The sequence below is a fragment of the Piliocolobus tephrosceles genome, chromosome 7 (assembly GCF_002776525.5).
Source record: "Piliocolobus tephrosceles isolate RC106 chromosome 7, ASM277652v3, whole genome shotgun sequence".
NCBI lineage: Eukaryota > Metazoa > Chordata > Mammalia > Primates > Cercopithecidae > Piliocolobus > Piliocolobus tephrosceles.
The window spans coordinates 59,404,777-59,424,835 of NC_045440.1; the positions used below are offsets into that span (position 1 = coordinate 59,404,777).

General features: G+C 38.6%; 1 protein-coding gene across 1 annotated transcript in view; it reads right to left on the reverse strand.

The window, feature by feature from the left end:
- NSMAF (neutral sphingomyelinase activation associated factor) overlaps positions 1-20,059 on the reverse strand; it is a 75,816-nt gene that overhangs the window by 1,971 nt on the left and 53,786 nt on the right. The window contains 17 exon segments of the mRNA XM_023222366.2: positions 67-169; positions 634-784; positions 1,790-1,873; positions 3,158-3,281; positions 3,715-3,782; positions 4,574-4,641; positions 8,471-8,529; positions 10,129-10,237; positions 11,642-11,805; positions 12,110-12,152; positions 13,478-13,609; positions 13,999-14,119; positions 14,219-14,270; positions 15,847-15,910; positions 16,007-16,097; positions 16,626-16,705; positions 17,790-17,966. Coding sequence (XP_023078134.2) covers positions 67-169; positions 634-784; positions 1,790-1,873; positions 3,158-3,281; positions 3,715-3,782; positions 4,574-4,641; positions 8,471-8,529; positions 10,129-10,237; positions 11,642-11,805; positions 12,110-12,152; positions 13,478-13,609; positions 13,999-14,119; positions 14,219-14,270; positions 15,847-15,910; positions 16,007-16,097; positions 16,626-16,705; positions 17,790-17,966 — 1,690 coding nt within the window.

The following is a 20,059-nucleotide window of genomic DNA, read 5'->3' on the forward strand; positions in this document are numbered from 1 at the left end:
GCCCAAATGAAGTGATCATGAACGTGTCTGTAAATGTCTTCGCCCCCAGTAACTCACAAACTATACCTCTGGGGCTCATCTGATGTCATGGAGGAGATGAGCATTCCTGTCTGCACATCAATGACATTAAGACAGCCATCTGCTCCTGTGCTGAGAACATGGCGGCTATCTGCAACACAAGGTGAGACTCAGACATGAGTGACAGCTTCAGAATGTGGTTTAGATTATTCTGGATATTATTTCTGAGTCCAGTGGCCTAATCTCCACATTCATTTTCTTCAAAACCCTTGTATTTAAGCAATGACCATCCTCTCCTTGAAATGGTTCCAGCTCTTTCCAAGACGCAGGGATGAGATGACCCTTTATCTCAATGCGTACTGTTATCTTATAAATTAATTTCTCTAATGAGTTAAGGAATTAAAAATATCCAATTCTGCTTTTCTACCTGATGCAGATGCCACAAGTATACTGTACCCTGGCATAAAGCAGTGTTAGCTATTCGCAAAACCTCTTTTATCAGCAGATAGTGTTTTTCTTTGTAAATTTTATTGTTTATTTCAAAATTAACAATATTGTTTATGTCAACATTCCAATTTACCTAGTATTATCTGTTTTAAAAAGGATAATATCTACCTGGGCTAAAAGCAGTGTCACATACAATCCCTGAATGGCATGGAATCTGGTGCATTAAGGTGGCCGTTGTGAGGTCCCAAATATTCACTGTGCCTTCTTTGGTGCCGGAAACTAACAGTGTGCTTGCAGGATTTAAACTGATTGTATCTACCTAAGGAAGAAAACACATTGATACATATTCCATTTAGATTTGTGGTCATTAGCTGTGTTTCTCTAGTCTGATTCAAATATGTAGTCATCATGATATAAATTAAACTCTATTGTGCAGTGTGCTGATGCTGCTAATGCAGATATATTTCAGCATCATCCTACTGATTAATAACATTTTTAAAATGAAATTAAATTCTTTATAAGCTAGTGAATACAAGAAAAAATGAAAATGAAGTATTTCTAGAGTAAATGTAATGCTGTTTTAAAATAGCTTAAAACTGACAGTCTCAGAAAGATAACTCTATTAATAATAAATTATACTGAGGCACCAAACTGCCTGAAGTACAGCCAGTCCATGATTATTTGAGGGTTTTGTGGGAGTGGGGGAATCTCTTGAGGCTATGCTTGTGTATCATCATGAATTATATACTAAATATTTCTCAAACTCAGCTAATCTGAAGACCATGGAAATTAGGCATCAGTTCACAACGTAGAGAAAAGGCAGTACTGTCAATTACAGCATAAGATGCAGCAGCGTGACCTGCAGAAAACAGAGCAAGTGAGAACTGAGTGCCTATTGGCAGAGTGCCAACAAGCTGCATGCACTTGACCACCACAGACAGTTGGTCACTGTCCCCCACTGTTGGATGGGTGTCTCCTGGACAGATGGTCCCCTTCCACCTTCTGGATCAGGAAACATGAAGGATCATAGGCCCTATCTTGTTGCCCTAAAGAGTTTGAGGGTACCCAAATATTCAACGTCCTGCTCAGAAACTTCTATTCTAGAATTCTAGTTGGATGGTAGCTAGTTCTCAGGGAAATGTGCAAAGAGGTAAATTGGAGGATAAAACAAAACAAAACCAAGTAGACTTGGAAACCTAAAAAGTCAACACCAAACTGAGAGTTAGCCTATAATCTTCCATTAACCAAATAAAGCAAAACAACGTCAACAAAACCAAAAACCTTCTTCCAGCCCAACCCCTAGACTTTTGTTGCTGGTACTTACACTGACATCATGTTCCAGCTCAGCCAGCAAGTCAAAGTGGTGTCTTTTGGTGCCTGGCATCTCCGCAGGAACACCAGACCACACCTAGGATGGAACATATTGCAGAAGGTATTTTCAAACATTTAACATAAAGTCATTTCTAGTGCATTCAAGAAAATCTCCTCTGCTCAATTTCCATTTAACAGACTTGCCAATAAAGTTAAGCTGCACAGTGCTCCAGCTCCGCCTCCCTATGCCTGCACTTTTCCCCACCAGCATGTGCTTGCTTACCGTCCCTTGTTTGTGCCTGTGTGTTTCTATCACCTGCACTAGCTGCTGTAATCATGTGACTTTAGTATGTGAACTAAGGAAATATGAGTGTAGAAGTGTTACAGTGTTTTGAGAACACTACTAATGTTTCAAGAAGACCAAAAAGGATGTTACCCCCAAAATAACTAAAAATAGGTACAGGCAAATAAACTTATCTACAAGAATGGAAGAAAAATTTCTGAAAAACTCCTGGAGGAATCCTAACAATTTTAGGTTCTTGCTTTCTTTTACACAAACACAAAATAGAAACTGAAAATAATGAAAGCTGGTGTGGTTTATGTAATATTCCAAAGAAAAGACTGAACATAGTCCTGCATCGAAAGAATGGTGAATGAATGTGAATTCAGATATTTTAAGTTTAAATAAAATGTGTGTTTTAATGATTTCCCCACTTTAACTTGACATTTTCTAATTAACTATAATCCGTTCTGATCATGGCAGATGAAAGGGGATGCTACTATACATTTCTTTCTAACACTGCTATTGAATGAATGCTAGACCATTCACCCCACAATGGAATATACAGTACAGAAATAATGATAAACTTCTTATTATATTAAGAAGTGGCTATAATTCCCACCACTGCACTCTAGCCCCAGCCTGGGTAACAGAGCAAGACACTGTCTCTAAAAAAATAAAGAAAGAAGTGTTTTTTTAAATAAAAAATAATGTACATATCACAAAGTATGTGATATGTAAGGATATTGACTGTTATTGCCTATGTTTAAAATATATATATTATTATATAAAGAAAATATATATATGTATATGTAATATTTAACAGATATTGTATTTTAAATATAAATAATATATGTAAGTAAATACATAAATATATGTTATAGATATAGTTTATATATATTTTTTAAACACAGGCAATAACATTCAATATCCTTACATATCACATGCTTTGTGAAAAAAGTGAAGTGACTGAACACATTAACAACAGGTAGTTGAGTGGCTTATAATATCTGAATGTACAAACATTTTAAGCTAAAAATTATATATATGCCCTATAGCAAGCACACCAAGTTAAACAATTTTTTAAAGTTATATATTAACCTTCACTGTAGAGTCCCACGATGCAGAATATAGCCTGTTGTCATGCCAACAGATCTTACTAACAGCATCATCATGTCCCATTAATGTGTCCTGGCGTCTTCCAAATGCTATGGAATAAAAATAGCTAAAAGATAATGAGAAGTATTAAAACAGTAGTCTGGCTTAATTTTAAGGCTCTTAAACACATATTAAGGAAACATTAGGTTCTTTAATTCTATACTTACTAAGGCTCACTAGAATTACAAATTGCTTGTTCTCAAATTACTAAATCAAAATATTCAAAATTTGAATTTAAAATTAGAAATTTCCATGTCTGGCTCATTTGTGTTTTCACCTCAATTTAAAACTTAGAGAAAAACAGACTCCAATTGGAGAAGTTATTCAATCCAAGTAATCATATTCAAATCCAACCATACTGTCCTCATCTCTAATATTTGTTCCCTTTAGAAAACAGTGCTGTATCCAGGCAAGGAAAGCTTCTGGCTTTTCACACTTCATGTCCACAGAGGCAGCTATTCTGCACGTGGAATCACAGAGCGGGGTGCACAGATACATACACATTATTATCCCATGAAGAAGTTATGACAGTGGCATCTCCTGGTAAAAGTAAACAAGACGATAAAGCCTGAAATACAAATGATTTCACATTAACAATCTATAACAACTAGTAAGTCTCAAACACAGTAAAGCTATCTTATAAGTTCTCCCAAAAATTAATGCTCAAATTCTCTTTATGGTGGCTCTCCTCCTATTTACACAGATTTTCTCAACTGGCTAATTCCAGCTGTGGGGTGTTTTCCCAAACGCAGGAAGGAATGTCCACATGTGTCAAGGGTATTTACGACCTAGGCTGATGACTCTCCAGGGTCCTGCCCCAGGCTGGAAGAAGCCCACTCACACTCTGGAGTAAATCTCCAGTTGGGGGGCGGGCTGGGGAAGATTCTCAAGAAAGAAAATACCCGCTCTGGACTACAGACTTGTGTGGGTAAGAAAACCTTCCAAAATTCTTTAGAGAATTTCCAGAACTTCTGCATGATTTACATTAAAGATAAGATGTGTTCTTTCAGAAGAATTGGTTTTGTCATATTAAATATTCTACCAACTCAGAGATGCATAAATTAAGTAGCACATAACATTTAGTCTGACAGCTAAAAAAAAAAAGGAAAGGTTTATTAAGTAGAATTCTACTGGGTAGCTCTCCAAGTATGTTAAGCTAAAAATGAAATCACAACAGTATGAGAAAATGGCAACCTGAAAAAAATTTTAAATTGAAATTAGAAGTAATCTAAGGTATTTAGTAGATTTACCACACAGGAATAAACTCAACTGTTTCGGGAGAAACAAAGTATCATTGTATGTGTGTGTATAAAACATACTACACAGATTTCTATCATAATACTAGTAAGATGAACTCACCATATTTGAAAATGATATGCTTCTTTGCAGCATTTTCGATTCTTTAGAAAACATCTTCAAAGTGGAATCTAATTTAATAATGAGAAGTGGACAGATAAGAAAGATTTCCTAACCATTACAGACGCCAAAGAATAGCTGCTCTTCTTGTTCCTGGTGGCCAACAGTACACTTTATACTCCAAAGTATAATCTTACGGAAAACTGAATGTCAACAGAGCTAGATGACCTAAGGTCTCATCCAACATTAAGATTCTATGACCAGTAACCCCATGACAAAAACATCAATTTAAAATTCCAGAGCTGAGCATGGTGGCTCACACCTGTAATCCAGCACTTTGGGAGGCTGAGGTGAGAGGATCACTTGAGGCCAGGAGTTCGAGACCAACCTGGCCAACATGGCAAAACCCCACCTCTACTAAAAATACAAAAATTAGCCAGGCATGGTGGCACATGCCTGTAGTCCCGGCTACTTGGGAGGCCAAGGCAGGAGAATCGCTTGAACCCAGGAGGCAGAGGTTGCGGTGAGCCGAGATCGTGTCACTGCACCCCAACCTAGGTGACAGAGTGAGACTCTGTCTCAAAAAATAAATAAATAAAAATAAAAAATAAAAAAATAAAATTCCAGCACAGACATGGTAGGTATACTGTTGACATTTTGGCATGATTCCAGGCAGAAATGTCACAGCTGGTACATGCAGAAAGCTACAGGAAGGAAAATAGCAATTTTAATAGTAACATTGAAATAGTAATTTTAATACTAAATAAGACAAAAAGATCTTGGCAATATGTTTTCTTAAAAAAAATGCCCAATTATAGTGTGATACCCTTGCATTGAACATTAGTTATAGAAGGGAACCACTGACTTTCTAAATAATAACAAAGTAGAAATTAAAAATCTAAGCATTTAATTTTCTTGTTTTTGAGACAGAGTATCACTCTGTTGCCCAGGCTGGAGTGCATTGGTGTGATCTTGGCTCACTGCAACTTCTGTCTCCTAGATTCAAGCAATTCTTGTGCCTCAGCCTCCCGAGTAGCTGGGATTTTTGGAGTGCGCACCATGCCTGGTTAATTGGTGTATTTTTAGTAGAGACTGGGTTTCACAGTGTTGGCCAGGTTGGTCTCGAACTCCTGGCTTCAAGTGATCCCCCCCGCCCCTCAGTCTCCCAAAATGCTGGGATTACAGGTATGAGCAACTGCGCCCGGCCTCAAAACGACCTCTTAAAACCCAAGACTCACAAATTACAAGACTGTAATGTGCTTCGAACATCCTGTATTTGAGATATGTAACAATCTATTTTCTAACTTACACAGCATGATGTCAGAATGATCTTTAAATAATTTCTTCTGCACAGTATAACTTACTAATTCAACCCAATTTTTGCAACCCCAACACACAGAATTCCTGACAATTTTATAAACATGAGCCTCAATAAGACACTCTTCAGCATTAATTTGAAACCGAAAATGGAAGAATGAACACAGTATCACTTGAACTTTTCCCTGAGCAGTATAATTAGATCTGATAGTCTTCCCAACCTTGCTTTTGATTCTCTTAGGCAATTCTGAGCGTTCACCACAAAATCTATTTAAGATGATTAATTTGGGGCATCCTACGTTATATAAAGGTGTTTTTCTCTTCTTGATGTCTAGTGGTTAGGATTTGGTGCTCTCACTGCAGCAGCCTGGATTCATTTCTCAGTCAGGGAACCAAAAAAATGGAAAAAGAAAATAATAAAAGAAAGAAAAGATGTTTTTCTTGAAATCAAGGGTCCCCTGTACTAGAGGTGAGATCATGTTAAAGACTGCAGTAGAAAACCAAACACCGCATGTTCTCACTCATAGGTGGGAACTGAACAATGACATCACTTGGACTCGGGAAGGGAACATCACACACCGGGGCCTATCATGGGGAGGGGGGAGGGGGAAGGGATTGCATTGGGAGTTATACCTGATATAAATGACGAATTGATGGGTGCTGACGAGTTGATGGGTGCAGCACACCAACATGGCACAAGTATACATATGTAACAAACCTGCACGTTATGCACATGTACCCTAGAACTTAAAGTATAAAAAAAAAAAAAAAAAAAAAAAGACTGCAGTAAAAGCTAAGCTCATAAGTGGCGGGTTGTGTGCATGCCCACATACCTAAACATACTGTATACCAGAAGATATGTAACTTTGCGGTGACCATCAGGATGCATATAAATTAGTAATATGAATTATGAAAATCTAAATATGAGAAGAAACAAACAGAAAAAAACAAAAGCTTTTGACTTTATTTTTAAACTCTAGGCTGGGCGTGGTGGCTCATGCCTGTAATCCCAGCACGTTGGGAGGCCAAGGCAGGCAGATCACTTGAGGTCAGGAGTTCAAGACCAACCTGGCCAGCATGGTAAAACCCCATCTCCACAAATATACAAAAATTAGCCAGGCACGATGGTGGGTGCCTGTGATCCCAGCTACTCGGGAAGCTGAGGGGGGAGAATCGCTTGAACCCAGGAGGCGGAGGTTGCAGTGAGCCAAGATCGCGCCATTGCTCTCCAGCCTGGGTGACGGAGTGAGACTCTGTCTCAAAAAACAAAAACAAAAACCTCTCTCTCCTTTATTGGGAAAATCCACAGAGAAGTGACATAATGCTTAAAAAGCCTCAGAGGTTTGAAGCCACAACGCTCATAAAATTCGTGGTTCACAAGATCATATAAGTATACTGAGCTGAAGGATTTAACAAACCATCCCAGACAAATCCTGCTAAGAACACAGGTTTTGCTTAAAGATAAAGCATTTTGTCTGAGGCTATAATGTTGGCAAACTCCACAGGTAGAAATCCTGGCAAAATACAGATTGCTTCCTTCTATCAGAGAAGTGCCTCAGTGACCCTGGCGTGGCCCAGTTTGGGAACTGCACGTGAACTTCCGTTTGGTCTACTGTGTAGAATCACTTCTGTGCTTTGTGGAAAAATTTTTTTATATACAATCCAAGACAGTATTTGAAAAAGAACAGAATGAAATGCTACTGATCATAAACAATGATAACAGAATCTGAGAGTAGTGATTCTGATTTTTCTGGAAGTGTTTAGTTGGATAGCACCTTGTCTTAATGAATGAAAAATATAATTTCCTATGCTAAAGACTAAAGAACGAGTAGCCTTATTTTAAAAAGTTACAAACTTTGTCAGAACGAGTTGTTTTCTCACGGAAGCAGGAATAAAGATACTACCCTTTCACCTCTGCATCCTCCAGAGTGCCAACACAGTGCTCTCAACATGATACGGTCAAGACATACTTTAATAAATAATATATAATGCAGACTACCAGGGAGAGAACAATGGTGTATATAGTAAGGGATGCTTTCTGCTATATAGCTATAATAAGTCATATCAATGACACACTGCAAGGGTTTTTATAATTTTGATAATGTATAAGCATATTAAATAATATATTAATGTGATTTTGAGCTAAATCAAATATCCTGAAGAAATGTACACTGAATGACAGAACTGAAAACCGTAACAGCAAATCTGCATCTCCGCGTGCTGACAGGCACACGCCGATTTCTGATACAGCACTTGTGACTCACGGCCAACCCCAACACGTGGACAGGGCACCCTCTTATGGCAGGAGGGAAGGACCTGACCCAGCAAGGGTGTGGAAAGGAGGCTGTTTCTGTCCTCTACCCTCAACTCTGGGAAACCTCATCAGCAACAGAAAGATGTTTCATTATTATTTTTGGCAAATTACGATGAAACTCTATGTAATGTACCACAAAGGAACTGCTCTAAGTTTACTTTATGTGGAGGCAGCACATGCAAGCACAGTCCTTGACTGCAAGCTAAATAATAAAGAACTCAGACATTCTAGGATTCTGGTGAAGCCGCCTTTCAGGGAGAAACACTGACCTTGGGATGTTGTGAAGACTGAAGATCCATTGCGAGAGACTGTGATTCCAGTAACTGCTCTGCTCAAAAACAAAGTTTCACAAATTACGACTCATCATGTGTTGGGATACCCTCTTTGTTTCACATCCTTGATTTCATTTTACCAAGTTTCCTTAATTTTTTTCTTCACAGTATACCTGCTGGATCTGTCCCAGCATAAACCTGCCATTACCAAATCACCGCTTGGCAACTTCTCATGTTCTGGCAACACCTGTGGCTAGAAAACATCCCCAGTCTTTGCTTCCCTGTGTTCCACATGCAATGCTTCACATATTCCTGACAATTTCTGGCAATTGGAAAACTCTTCTCCTTCTATTCTCCCTCGTTTGACCATCACCAAAGGGACAAATTTTCTTCATAGTCACTTTGTTTGCTCATTACTGAAGCTAATTTACTCAGTGACTATTCAATGATGAGAAAATTGGTTCCAGCCTGTCCTCTTAAAGGATCATTCAGTCTTCACTATCTTGGATTACAAGGTCCCTTCCTATGTGCCATTTAGAGAAGTTGAGAAAAGACAGCCATTGTCATCATGAATCAGCCAAAACTCCTTATTTCTCTTCGGGAGGCTGGATTGTGACATGAAGCCATCCATCTAATGCAGAGCAGCATGCCCGGCTCCACCTATGACCAATATGCCGGAGGGGCTGTCTACGGTCATGCAGCAAGGTGGGGCCTAGTCTCTGGACCCGGGTTTCCTCTCTGTAGCAGGATGAACAGGCTAGGTCAGTGCTTCTCAAGCCTTTCTACCAGAGAACATGAAGGTCTTAATGACAGAGGGCAGAGAACACACATGTCATCTCCGGGTCCAACAGCAAGCCCAATTTTCTAGAAGTATAATTTTTTTTTTTTTTTTTTTGAGGCGGAGTCTCACTCTGTGGACCGGGATGGAGTACTGTGGCCGGATCTCAGCTCACTGCAAGCTCCGCCTCCCGGGTTCACGCCATTCTCCTGCCTCAGCCTCCCGAGTAGCTGGGACTACAGGCGCCCGCCACCTCGCCCGGCTAGTTTTTGTATTTTTTAGTAGAGACGGGGTTTCACCGTGTTAGCCAGGATGGTCTCGATCTCCTGACCTCGTGATCCGCCCGTCTCGGCCTCCCAAAGTGCTGGGATTACAGGCTTGAGCCACCGCGCCCAGCCTAGAAGTATAATTATTGTTATAATTATTGTTTTTAAAATTCATGTGAACTTTGCAATGTTCTCTCTCTGAGAGAGCTAATTATTTTTAAAAAGAGGCTTTTCATCTACATTATGTGTAAATTCAACACTTTCGGGGTATATATCACACTTCTCCCATCACAGATGCAAGGAGCTGTGTACCCCAATTTGAGAGGCACAAAACTGGCTGCTCTCTGCAGACCACATCTTGTACTGTGAAGTGACAGACTGCAGAAATGACAGCATGGTAGCCACCACAAATCATTCCGTGCTAAACTTTCCCTACTACATCCACCTCAGGTGGAGATCACTATAGACATTTGGGGGAGATTTTTCAAAATCAAGACAACATTGAAAGGGAATTTTCCCTCTGACTCAGCTTAAAACAGTTTAATCCCATGCCAAGACCCTAACTTTCGCCAGGACCATCAGCTGCTGAGAAGAAGCAGAGATATTCTTACTCTTTGTGGATTTTATAGTGCTCGTGTAACTGCAGTTTGGTGATGTTATTCCAGGCCAGTGTTTTGCTTTCTTCGGTCAGGTCTTCAAAAGACTCTTCACCTGGAGAGACTACATTACATTTTCGCTAAGTCAACTAAGTTGCCAACAGACAACAGCATCAGATTCACAATATTTTCTATTAAAATCAAACAACTAAGAAACGAAACACCCTGTCCCAATATGACTGCTTTGAAATGTACCTGTTAGATGGTTCCATGTTAGTCAAGGAAAAAAATTGTATAAAGAACGATAAAAAGTATCCTTGAATAATACTAGAGTCTTTTTATACTTTTATCAATGTTTGCAAAGCTTTCACTTGGCCTCTAACTTATGAATTTGGGGAAATACAAGACTGAGTCATCATTTCCTTGTCAACATTCTTTCAAAAACCTGACAGTTGCCTAAGAATGCTACAGTTTTGTTTTGGTTTGGGGTGGGGAAAGCAGAGATGAAATCAATTACTGCAAGAGCTTCTGGCAGAAGTAATCCTTTTACTTCTGCTTTAAGAAGGACTGAAACAATTACCCTCTTAAAACAATCACATGACAGTGGTTATGGCCTGGTGACTAAGCAGAGCGCAGTTTGAAACAGCATCACAAGATAATCCTGTGATCTTTATTATTTAACCCTCTAGAGTATTCTCTCTTAAAGAAGCTACCCCTAGGTCATGTAACTCCAGGAAGCTATTTCTCCATGCTTGAGAGAATGCTCAGCTATGTACACCTAAAATGTCTGGATGGGCTTGGAACAGACAGGAGGATTGGAGATAAAACGTGATTTTGCTCCCAAGGTTCCACAGTGTCAACCTGCTTCTGGAAGCCTGTAGGTTTGAAGTTGTCTTATGTAAAATCTAAAACCTGGGTAACTGGAGAAAGGTGAGCATTCTTTCCTACCTTTCCAAATATTAGATGTGAGAACTGGGTCAAGTTCACTTTAGTGCCTAGCACATGCCCATTACAGAACAGACACACTGTAAATGTTTGTCAGTGTTAAATAAGTGAAATCCAATGAAGAGACAGCACTTTGAATTCAAGATCTGTATGTGGGTACAGAAGAGCATAATTAGGGCCGGAGAAAGTCTTTTCTGGAAGACAGCAGGGCTGACAGTGACTGGGAAGGCAGACTGGACAGCCAGGACTGTAAGCATGAAAAGGCGAATAGTGAAGGATCAAACACCAGCTTCAAAACCACAGAAGAGAAAGAGAACCACATCAAAACATACATGGCCAAGTTTCACTCATATTCAATTGCCAGAAAATAAAAGCGATTTGATTTCCCTTACAGTCTATAGCTGAAAACAAACAACATCAGCAAAAACAGGTATTTGTATTCAGGAGAACTACAATAAGGCAGGAGAACACAATCATCTCTAAGTAGCACAGCAGTATATGTCTTGTCTCCTCTTCAGAAACATCTTCATCACACAGAAGAGCAACAAAAGGTGCTCACGTTTATTCTCTTTACAAAATTTACCTGGGGAATCTGCCGTAGTTGCATTATAATTGGAGGTCTGGGACAAACTTTTAAACTTTGGGGTGATCCTTCGAGGATGTGGTGTCACAAATAGTTGTTTTGGTGTTTGCCCAAATTCCAAGATTTGCGTAAGCATGGCTACCTTCTCATCAGGATCCTGGATGCTTTGGGACAGAACACAAATAATGTAGTGAACCACTAGGTTCGAGTTCCTTGAAAGCACGCATTTCAAATAGTACTGATCGATAGGAGGGATTAACCCTCAAATAATGACAGCAACTATGTACCAGGGTTGTCTAAACCTCATTACAGACATTCAGAGTATTTTCTGATGCTCAATAACACAACAGTGAAAGCAAGATAGAATTCATTTTAAAATTTCCATACCTCAGCATTCAAACAAATATATTAATAATTTAGATAAAGACATATAACTCAAGTAGAAACTCCTTATTGACATACAAGTACCTGTTCAAGTCTACACCTCCTTCATAGGTCAGAGGATGAAATACTGAAAAAGACATACAAAACACTACTGAAAGATGTGCTATTTCAATGTAATATACACTGTTTAGAACTTAATGCAACAACTTAAAACTCATGTTCAAAGAAGTTGCTATTCACTTTGCAAAACAGACTAATATCCAACTGCAGTAAATACCAACTTGAATATTATCTTCAGATGAACAAAAATCTAGTTGTCAGGTAGGGGACCTGTCATCTCAGTCAGCATTATTTTCTCCTGAGAAGAAGCATGACTTACAGAATTAATAAGACTGAATTTCCACGTAAAAAATTAGGTCTGAATTTCTAGCTACAGCTCCTTGTTATGAACATGGGAGATATGGATTATATGTTAGTTCATTTATTAAAAAAAGAAAACACACACGAGAAACGTGGAAGAAGACAAGCATTGAAACTGAAGAGAAGGTACACTGCTGCTGTTTTCTTTCTGTTGAATTAAAAAAAAAAACTCTGGCAGCTACTTGGGGGGCTGAGGCAGGAGGACTGCTTGAACCCAGGAGCCAGAGGTTGCAGTGAGCCAAGACTGTGCCACTGCACTCCAGCCTGGGTGAGAGAGCAAGACTGTCTCAAAAAAATAAAAAAAGAAAAAAAGGAAAAGAAACTTTGGGTCTTCCATGGGAATTGAGGCCACTGTTCTATCTTACTGTAATAGAGTTTTAATTGAAATTATTGAATGGGATGGAGAGTATTTGCTAAAATTAGAAGACGTTATAAAAAGACCTCTTGGGGCCAGGATAAGGTTGGTGATATTTGGGCAAAAGTCCTCACTCCTCATCAGTTACTCAATATCTAATCCAGGGGCTGGGTGCTCACGCCTGTAATCCCAGCACTTTGGGAAGTCGAGGTGGGCGGATCATCTGAGGTCAGGAGTTCGAGACCAACCTGGCCAACATGGTGAAACCCCATCTCGACTAAAAAAAAAGTACAAAAAAATTAGCTGGGCATGGTGGCACCTGCCTGTAATCCCAGCTACTTGGGAGGCTGAGGCAGAAGAATCGCTTGAACCAGGGAGTCGGAGGTTGCAGTGAGCCAAGACTGTGTCACTGCACTCTAGCCTGGTGACAGAGCAAGACTCCATCTCAAAAAGAAAACAAACAAACAAAAACATCTGATCCAGGGTCGTGGAGCCAGTGGATACTGTGCTCTAACAGAACATGCTTCCACTGAAGAAATAAGACTAATTGTTTTGGCCTCATTTTTTTTTTTTTTTTTTTTTTTTTTTTGGTATTGTTTGCTTGCATTTTCCAATGAAAATGAATAATGCTAAATATTCACCCAATGCTAAATAAAATGTCAATGAATATTACATACCATTATGGGCCCCAACTGCACCACTCCCTTTTTGTTTGTAGCCAAATATTAGATCAATCCACTCGTGAAGGTGTTCAGACACATAATTGCTTTCCAATGCATCTTTGCTCTTCTGGAGAAAGTCCTCGGGACCTATCAGATTAGACTCAATCGAAAAATCATGGAGTCTTCATTTTTTTCCCTCCCATTTCTCTTGTCTATCTATATGTATATAAAGTTTCTAGGACAGGCAAGAGGTCCATATATCTTAATGCAGTTTTTTTTTCTATCATATGAAATGTAAGTTTTTTGGGGAAAAAAGTGGCAAGAATCATTTTCACATTAAGGTCTCTCAAATACATATTAATGTTTTTACATCATAGACTCATAGAATGCTTCTGATATGGAATAGGACTCATATCTCCTCATTTAGATAGAGAATTACATTGTGATTTTTAAAAATCTAAGCAATAAAATAATACTAAAATTGCACTACCTGGTAAAGAGTATCTATAATACAACACCTCCAAGGGGGGACTCACTGGAGGCCCAAGGGGGAAGCTCCACATCGTCAACCATCTGTCCTCCTTGTCTCTTTCCCAAATCCAACTTCAGGCTATTAACTAGAAAGCTCACATCATCACCATAGAATTCGGGAATTAACTAAAAGGTTTGGGGGAAAAAAAAAAGAACAAACATGTTGTAAAGCCGCTAGAAACCAACCCCAAGTCCAGTTACTCATCAGCTTTATTAACTGCTTACCTCTTTAAAATCCGTTGCACCATCCAGACAGTTTTTCCAAGTTTCTGCAATACTACATATAAAAAAAAAAAAATTCACCTATTTTCAGCTATGGAAATAGCAATAGCAGTATTTCCTATGCCCTTGGGGGTTGTTCTACACTTTACCTGTATTAACTTCTGTTTGTCAATCACGCATAGTTCTAACCATCCCTCTGAGTGTCCCACTTTAACAGAAGGGAACACTGGGGCCCAGAGAGTTTTATGTAACTTCTCTAGGGTCACACGGCAGGAGTGGGCATGGAGTCCGAGTCCACACCGTTAGCTACCATATACACATTGCCTCATCCAAGGGCCAAATGGAGGAGGGTGCCTACACACTGAAAGATTAGCACCACTGGTCGGGCGCAGTGGCTCACGCCTGTTATCTCAGTACTTTGGGAGGCCAAGGTGGGTGGATCATGAGGTCAGGAAATCAAGACCATCCTGGCCAACATGGTGAAACCTCATCTCTACTAAAAATACAAAAATTATCTGGGCATGGTGGCGTGCGCCTATAGTCCCAGCTACTCAGGAGACTGAAGCAGGAGAATCGCTTGAAACCGGGAGGCAGAGGTTGCAGTGAGCCAAGATCAAGCCACTGCACTCCAGCCTGGGCAACAGAGCGAGACTCTGTCTCAAAAAAAAAAAAAAAAAGAGAAAAAAAAAAGATTTGCCTCACTATGAATGGCTCATTGCAAAGGGAATTATTATTAAATATGTATAGAGTTCAAAAAAGATGAAAAGGACATACCAAAAAATTAACAACAATTATTATCTCAGCGCGGTGGGATACCAAGTAAACTTATTTCCTTCTTTGTATTTTCTGATTTTTTTGGTAAGAAAATATTACTTTTATAATTTAAAAGGTAAAGCCATTTAAATACACACAGGGAGCTATATTCAATTCACAGCAAAATTATCAAGAATAATAAAGTGTGGGAAACAATCTAAATGCCCAACAATGGAGAAAAGAAGTTGAAATAAAACATGGCATGTGTTAGAATGTGATACAATAATTTTAAAAAAGAATCACGGCTGGGCGCAGTGGCTCACGCCTGTAATCCCAACACTTTGGGAGGCCGAGGCAGGCGGATCACGAGGTCAGGAGATCGAAACCATCCTGGCTAACATGGTGAAACCCCATCTCTACTAAAAAATACAAAAAATTAGCCGGGCGCGGTGGCGGGCGCCTGTAGTCCCAGCTGCTCGGGAGACTGAGGCAGGAGAATGGCGTAAACCCGGGAGGCGGAGCTTGCAGTAAGCCAAGATCACGCCACTGCACTCCAGTCTGGGCCACAGAGCCAGACTCCATCTCAAAAAAAAAAAAAAAAAAAAGAATCACTGTTTTGAAGAATATCTAATAATATGGGAAAAACTTTAAGATTTAATATTAGGTTACAAAAGGCAGGACAAAAAGCTGCACTTAAAATATGTTCTCACATTTACACACACATATTCATGTCTAGAAAAAGCCTGAGAGGAATAGATAGAACAATTATTGATTTTTTACATTTCTTTAAATTTTTTATCTAGTGCTTTGAAACAAGTATGTTGTATATATACAATCAGGAAGTGTTAAAAATGATAAGCAAGTCATTTGTATCAAACCTGTTGAACATTCTATCTGCATTATCAAATCTTCCATTCTGTAGGCACAGCATATACTCTGGTGCTAGAGGGGTAAAAAACAGACATAAGTCAGATCACAGAATCATCAAAGAATACAGTAAAATAACATTTAATTGGGGGTAATGATAAAGAATCTTACCAATCCTAACAAGATAAAAAAGTACATAACCCGGGGAAGAGTAGTGACTCCCATACATGAACTTTGGTTCAGGCATTTCCTGGTAGCGTGTCTAGAATACAGAAAAAAAAAAAAAACAAATTGTGCTAAGTGTTGGCTATCAAATAATAACTGACAAGTAGTAAAAGCCTAAAAGAAATCATAACATAGATATACCATATTCCTCAATTTCTCTGTTAGATAAGAAAAGGAGAAGATAAGAGGGAAAGAGAATCTTTGGCTAAACAGCATTCCTGAGACAAGTATTTTGGTTTCCCTGGCTTAATGGTAACAAAATGTTGGCAGTAGATTAAATAGAACTGATTTTATGTCTCTTTTATGCAATTTACCACAGAATGCCTTCATGAAAATAGTTCAGTGAACCTGTAAACAGGTAGCCCTCCTCCTTCCTAAACTGTAGACAAGAAATGCAAATGGTGAGCAGTTAATTCATGGTTAGGAGAAAAGTAAGAAAACACTACGTAGAGTCACTGGTGTAATTCCCCTAAACCTTGGAGAAACGAATTTCCTTCCTTAAATAAAAACACAGGCCATGGCTTCTCATCTTGCTTAGAAATGAAGAATCTCTAAGTCCACATACCAGTAGTCTCTCCAGCCGTTCCTTATTTAGGGCCCCCACTGGCTTACTAAGATCCCGGAAGGTTCCTGGATTTGACAAATCTATAAACATAAATCAATAAATAACTTCAGCTTATACTTAGTACCATTAAACTCCTGAATTAATTCAAATATACACATTTACTTCCACAAAAGTTTTTTTAAAAATTGAGAGCGATCCATGAGAGTTATATTTTTTTTAGTTATTTATATAGATGTAAAGAAAAGGTTAGCAATTTTGAGTTTTAAGTTAGCCACAACCACTTAAGAGCAACAGCTCTACTTTGACAATGCCCTGAACATTAATTTTTTTAAAAAGTTTCTGATTAAGGAACATATATATATTCCAAGTAAAACAACAACAACAAAAAACAAATTTTAAAAGCCATTATTCTTCTATCAAGATTTACTTTCTACATTAGAATTCTAGTGAATATTATTATTCTGCAATATTAGCCTATTTGAGAACTAGTAAGCTAAATATTTTCAGAGAAATACATTCTCATATTTCTAGAAAATCTATTATTTCTTTCAAATACAAAGGTTCAAGATAATGTGTCAAAAGGAACTAACTGTTCACCATATATAATTTTTAAATATTACAAAATAAAGTTACAATACAATTACATTTTTCTTAAAATAATCTGAGGTAGCAAGAGAAGAGTAGATATGCTCCAAAGGTAAAATGGTTATATCTCTGTAATATAATTATGGATGATTTTTATTTTCTTCTTTGATTATTTCAGGACTTTCCAAGTGTTCTATAATAAATAACCACAGTTTTTAATGTGATTTAAAAAAATAATATGATAAGGTGAGTAGCAATTTTCAAAGTGAGAAGCAAATATTTCAAAACATGGTACTTATAGGTAATAATGATAACCCTGGATTAAAATTACGCCTGTTTTTTTCTCTGTGTGTCCTTCAAGAAGTATGGTGGAAAAAACATACATGAAACACTTATGTAACACTCATATAGTACCTTGGAATGGAAATTGGCAGTCCTTAGCAATACAACTGAAATGTGTTGTAATTTGTTCACATGTCACATCACGATTATAAAATAGAATTTATTCTCTCCTTTAAAAACAATACAGATGACCACTTCCCCACTCAACTTGGTCAGAATTCCATGTGTAGCAGTTACCTAGTTCTGAGCTGGAATAATCATGTATTATCCATGGAAACACAGGGTACTGGGAGAGGTCGTTGCAGCTGCGGTCGGCCAGGTTGTTGAGGTGAAGGAGGTACTGATAGTTGGAAAGGTGTCCACGCTGCCACTGCAGCATGTAGCTCTCAGCAGTGTGCTCTGCCACATGGTGCTCTGGGGGAAGAGGACCCACGAGGTCTGCCACTTAACTTCGCAAACTTAGTATGCAAAGGCTAGGGGCTTAACGTGTAGACCTTTCCTGTGCATTCTTGAAAAATACATTGTAAGAAAAAGAAAAGTAGGCTGCTGACTTGTTTTCATAAAGTATTTGTTCAGCTATGTATAAATAGTTCCAAGATCAAGGAGGGGAAATTATTAAATACACTGAGCTATTACCCTACCCTCCACAATATGATATAACCTAAACAAATACAAAAGTGTAGAGCAAATATATAAATTTACATGTTAATAGGTAATATTTATACAGCAACGAAGAATCCTCCAAATGTGCGATATCTCCATGCATTTAAAAACCCATGGTCATCTGGGAGCTTATTTCTTTTATTATTTACGAAATTAAAGCAATCTTTTAGTTTTCTTTTAGGCCTGGAAGAGATGTACTACTGTTAATTTGTCAATGACTATATATTATTTATGCATGTGAAGACTAAGGAAAAGAAAAGAAATTGTTAGAGAAGAAAACAGGCATTTGGCAGGAGGACCAATTCTCAAACTAAAAGAACCAGATCTGCCCCCCGAAATACCTCAGGAAAAATGAGATCTTAGGTAAATGCAGCAATGAGAATTTCCCTTTTAGAGTGTAAAATGAATTAACTGTCCTACAAGTGGATTTTCCATTTTGTTCAGAAAATTCTTCTTTCAAGCTTTCCTGATGCATTAAGCATCTTAACTCTTAATATTTATTCTCATTTACTTTTACCAAGTCTCTTCTCTAATCAGCTACTAGGAAAGGCTTCAAAAATCAAAACACACTTCCCCCTCATTTTCTACTTTTAAAACCCCTCAGCAAAAGTATGAACAATCTTAGGAATAAACTCAGTGAGAACTGACAGCTTCTTAGAAGATGGGTATTTTAGATCATGGCAAAGTTTTTGGCTTAAGATTTTAGGACTCACCATGAAAGTTGAGCTTTTTATTGTAATCTGGTTATAGTTAAAAAAACAAAAACAAAATTTAAAAACAGATCACAAGGCCGGGCATGGTGGCTCAAGCCTGTAATCCCAGCACTTTGGGAGGCCGAGACGGGCGGATCACGAGGTCAGGAGATCGAGACCATCCTGGCTAACACGGTGAAACCCCGTCTCTACTAAAAAAAAAAAATACAAAAACTAGACGGGCGAGGTGGCGGGCGCCTGTAGTCCCAGCTACTCGGGAGGCTGAGGCAGGAGAATGGCGTAAACCCGGGAGGCAGAGCTTGCAGTGAGCTGAGATCCGGCCACTGCACTCCAGTCCAGGCGACAGAGCGAGACTCCACCTCAAAAAAAAAAAAAAAAAAAAAAAAAAAACAGATCACGAGACAGAAGATTAAAGTAAACTTGTATCAAAGCTATACTTATACATAAAGTTACCTTGAATAACTTAATGTATGAACAAAATACTAGCTATATATAAATCTACTTTAAAATAAAATATGTTCCCGACTGAAAGTCAACTATTCCTCCTTGAAGGAAAATCTCATTTCTAAGGGAAGATGTACTTTACTACAAACTTCATAAATGGTTTTGTGGTATACTAAAATAACAAACATATTAAGATGATATTAATAAAATCCCATTATCCTTTTTTTTTTGACAGGGTCTCACTGTCATCCAGGCTGAATTACAGTGGTGTGATCACTGTTCACTGCAGTCTTGACCTCCCAGGCTCAAGGAATCCTCCCACTTTCAGCCTCTCGAGTAGCTGGGACTACAGGCACGTGCCACCAGGCCCAGCTAATTTTTAATTTTTTTTGTAGAGATGTGGTCAAGCCATGTTGCCCAGGCTGGTCTCGAACTCCTGGGCTCAAGAGATTCTCCCTCCTCGGCCTCCCAAAGTGCTGGGATTACAGTCATGAGCCACCATGCCTAGCCCCAAAATCCATTTTTAAAGATAATTCCATTCCAGTTATCTAGCAACTTTGTAAATTAGAATAATTTAATTTAGCCTTGCAACGTAATAAAAAAACTTTGGGCTTGAACATCATAATGTAAATATTTTCTCTGGCAAAGGTGGGAAAAATCACATTTTCCATGAAAAACTGAGGAAAT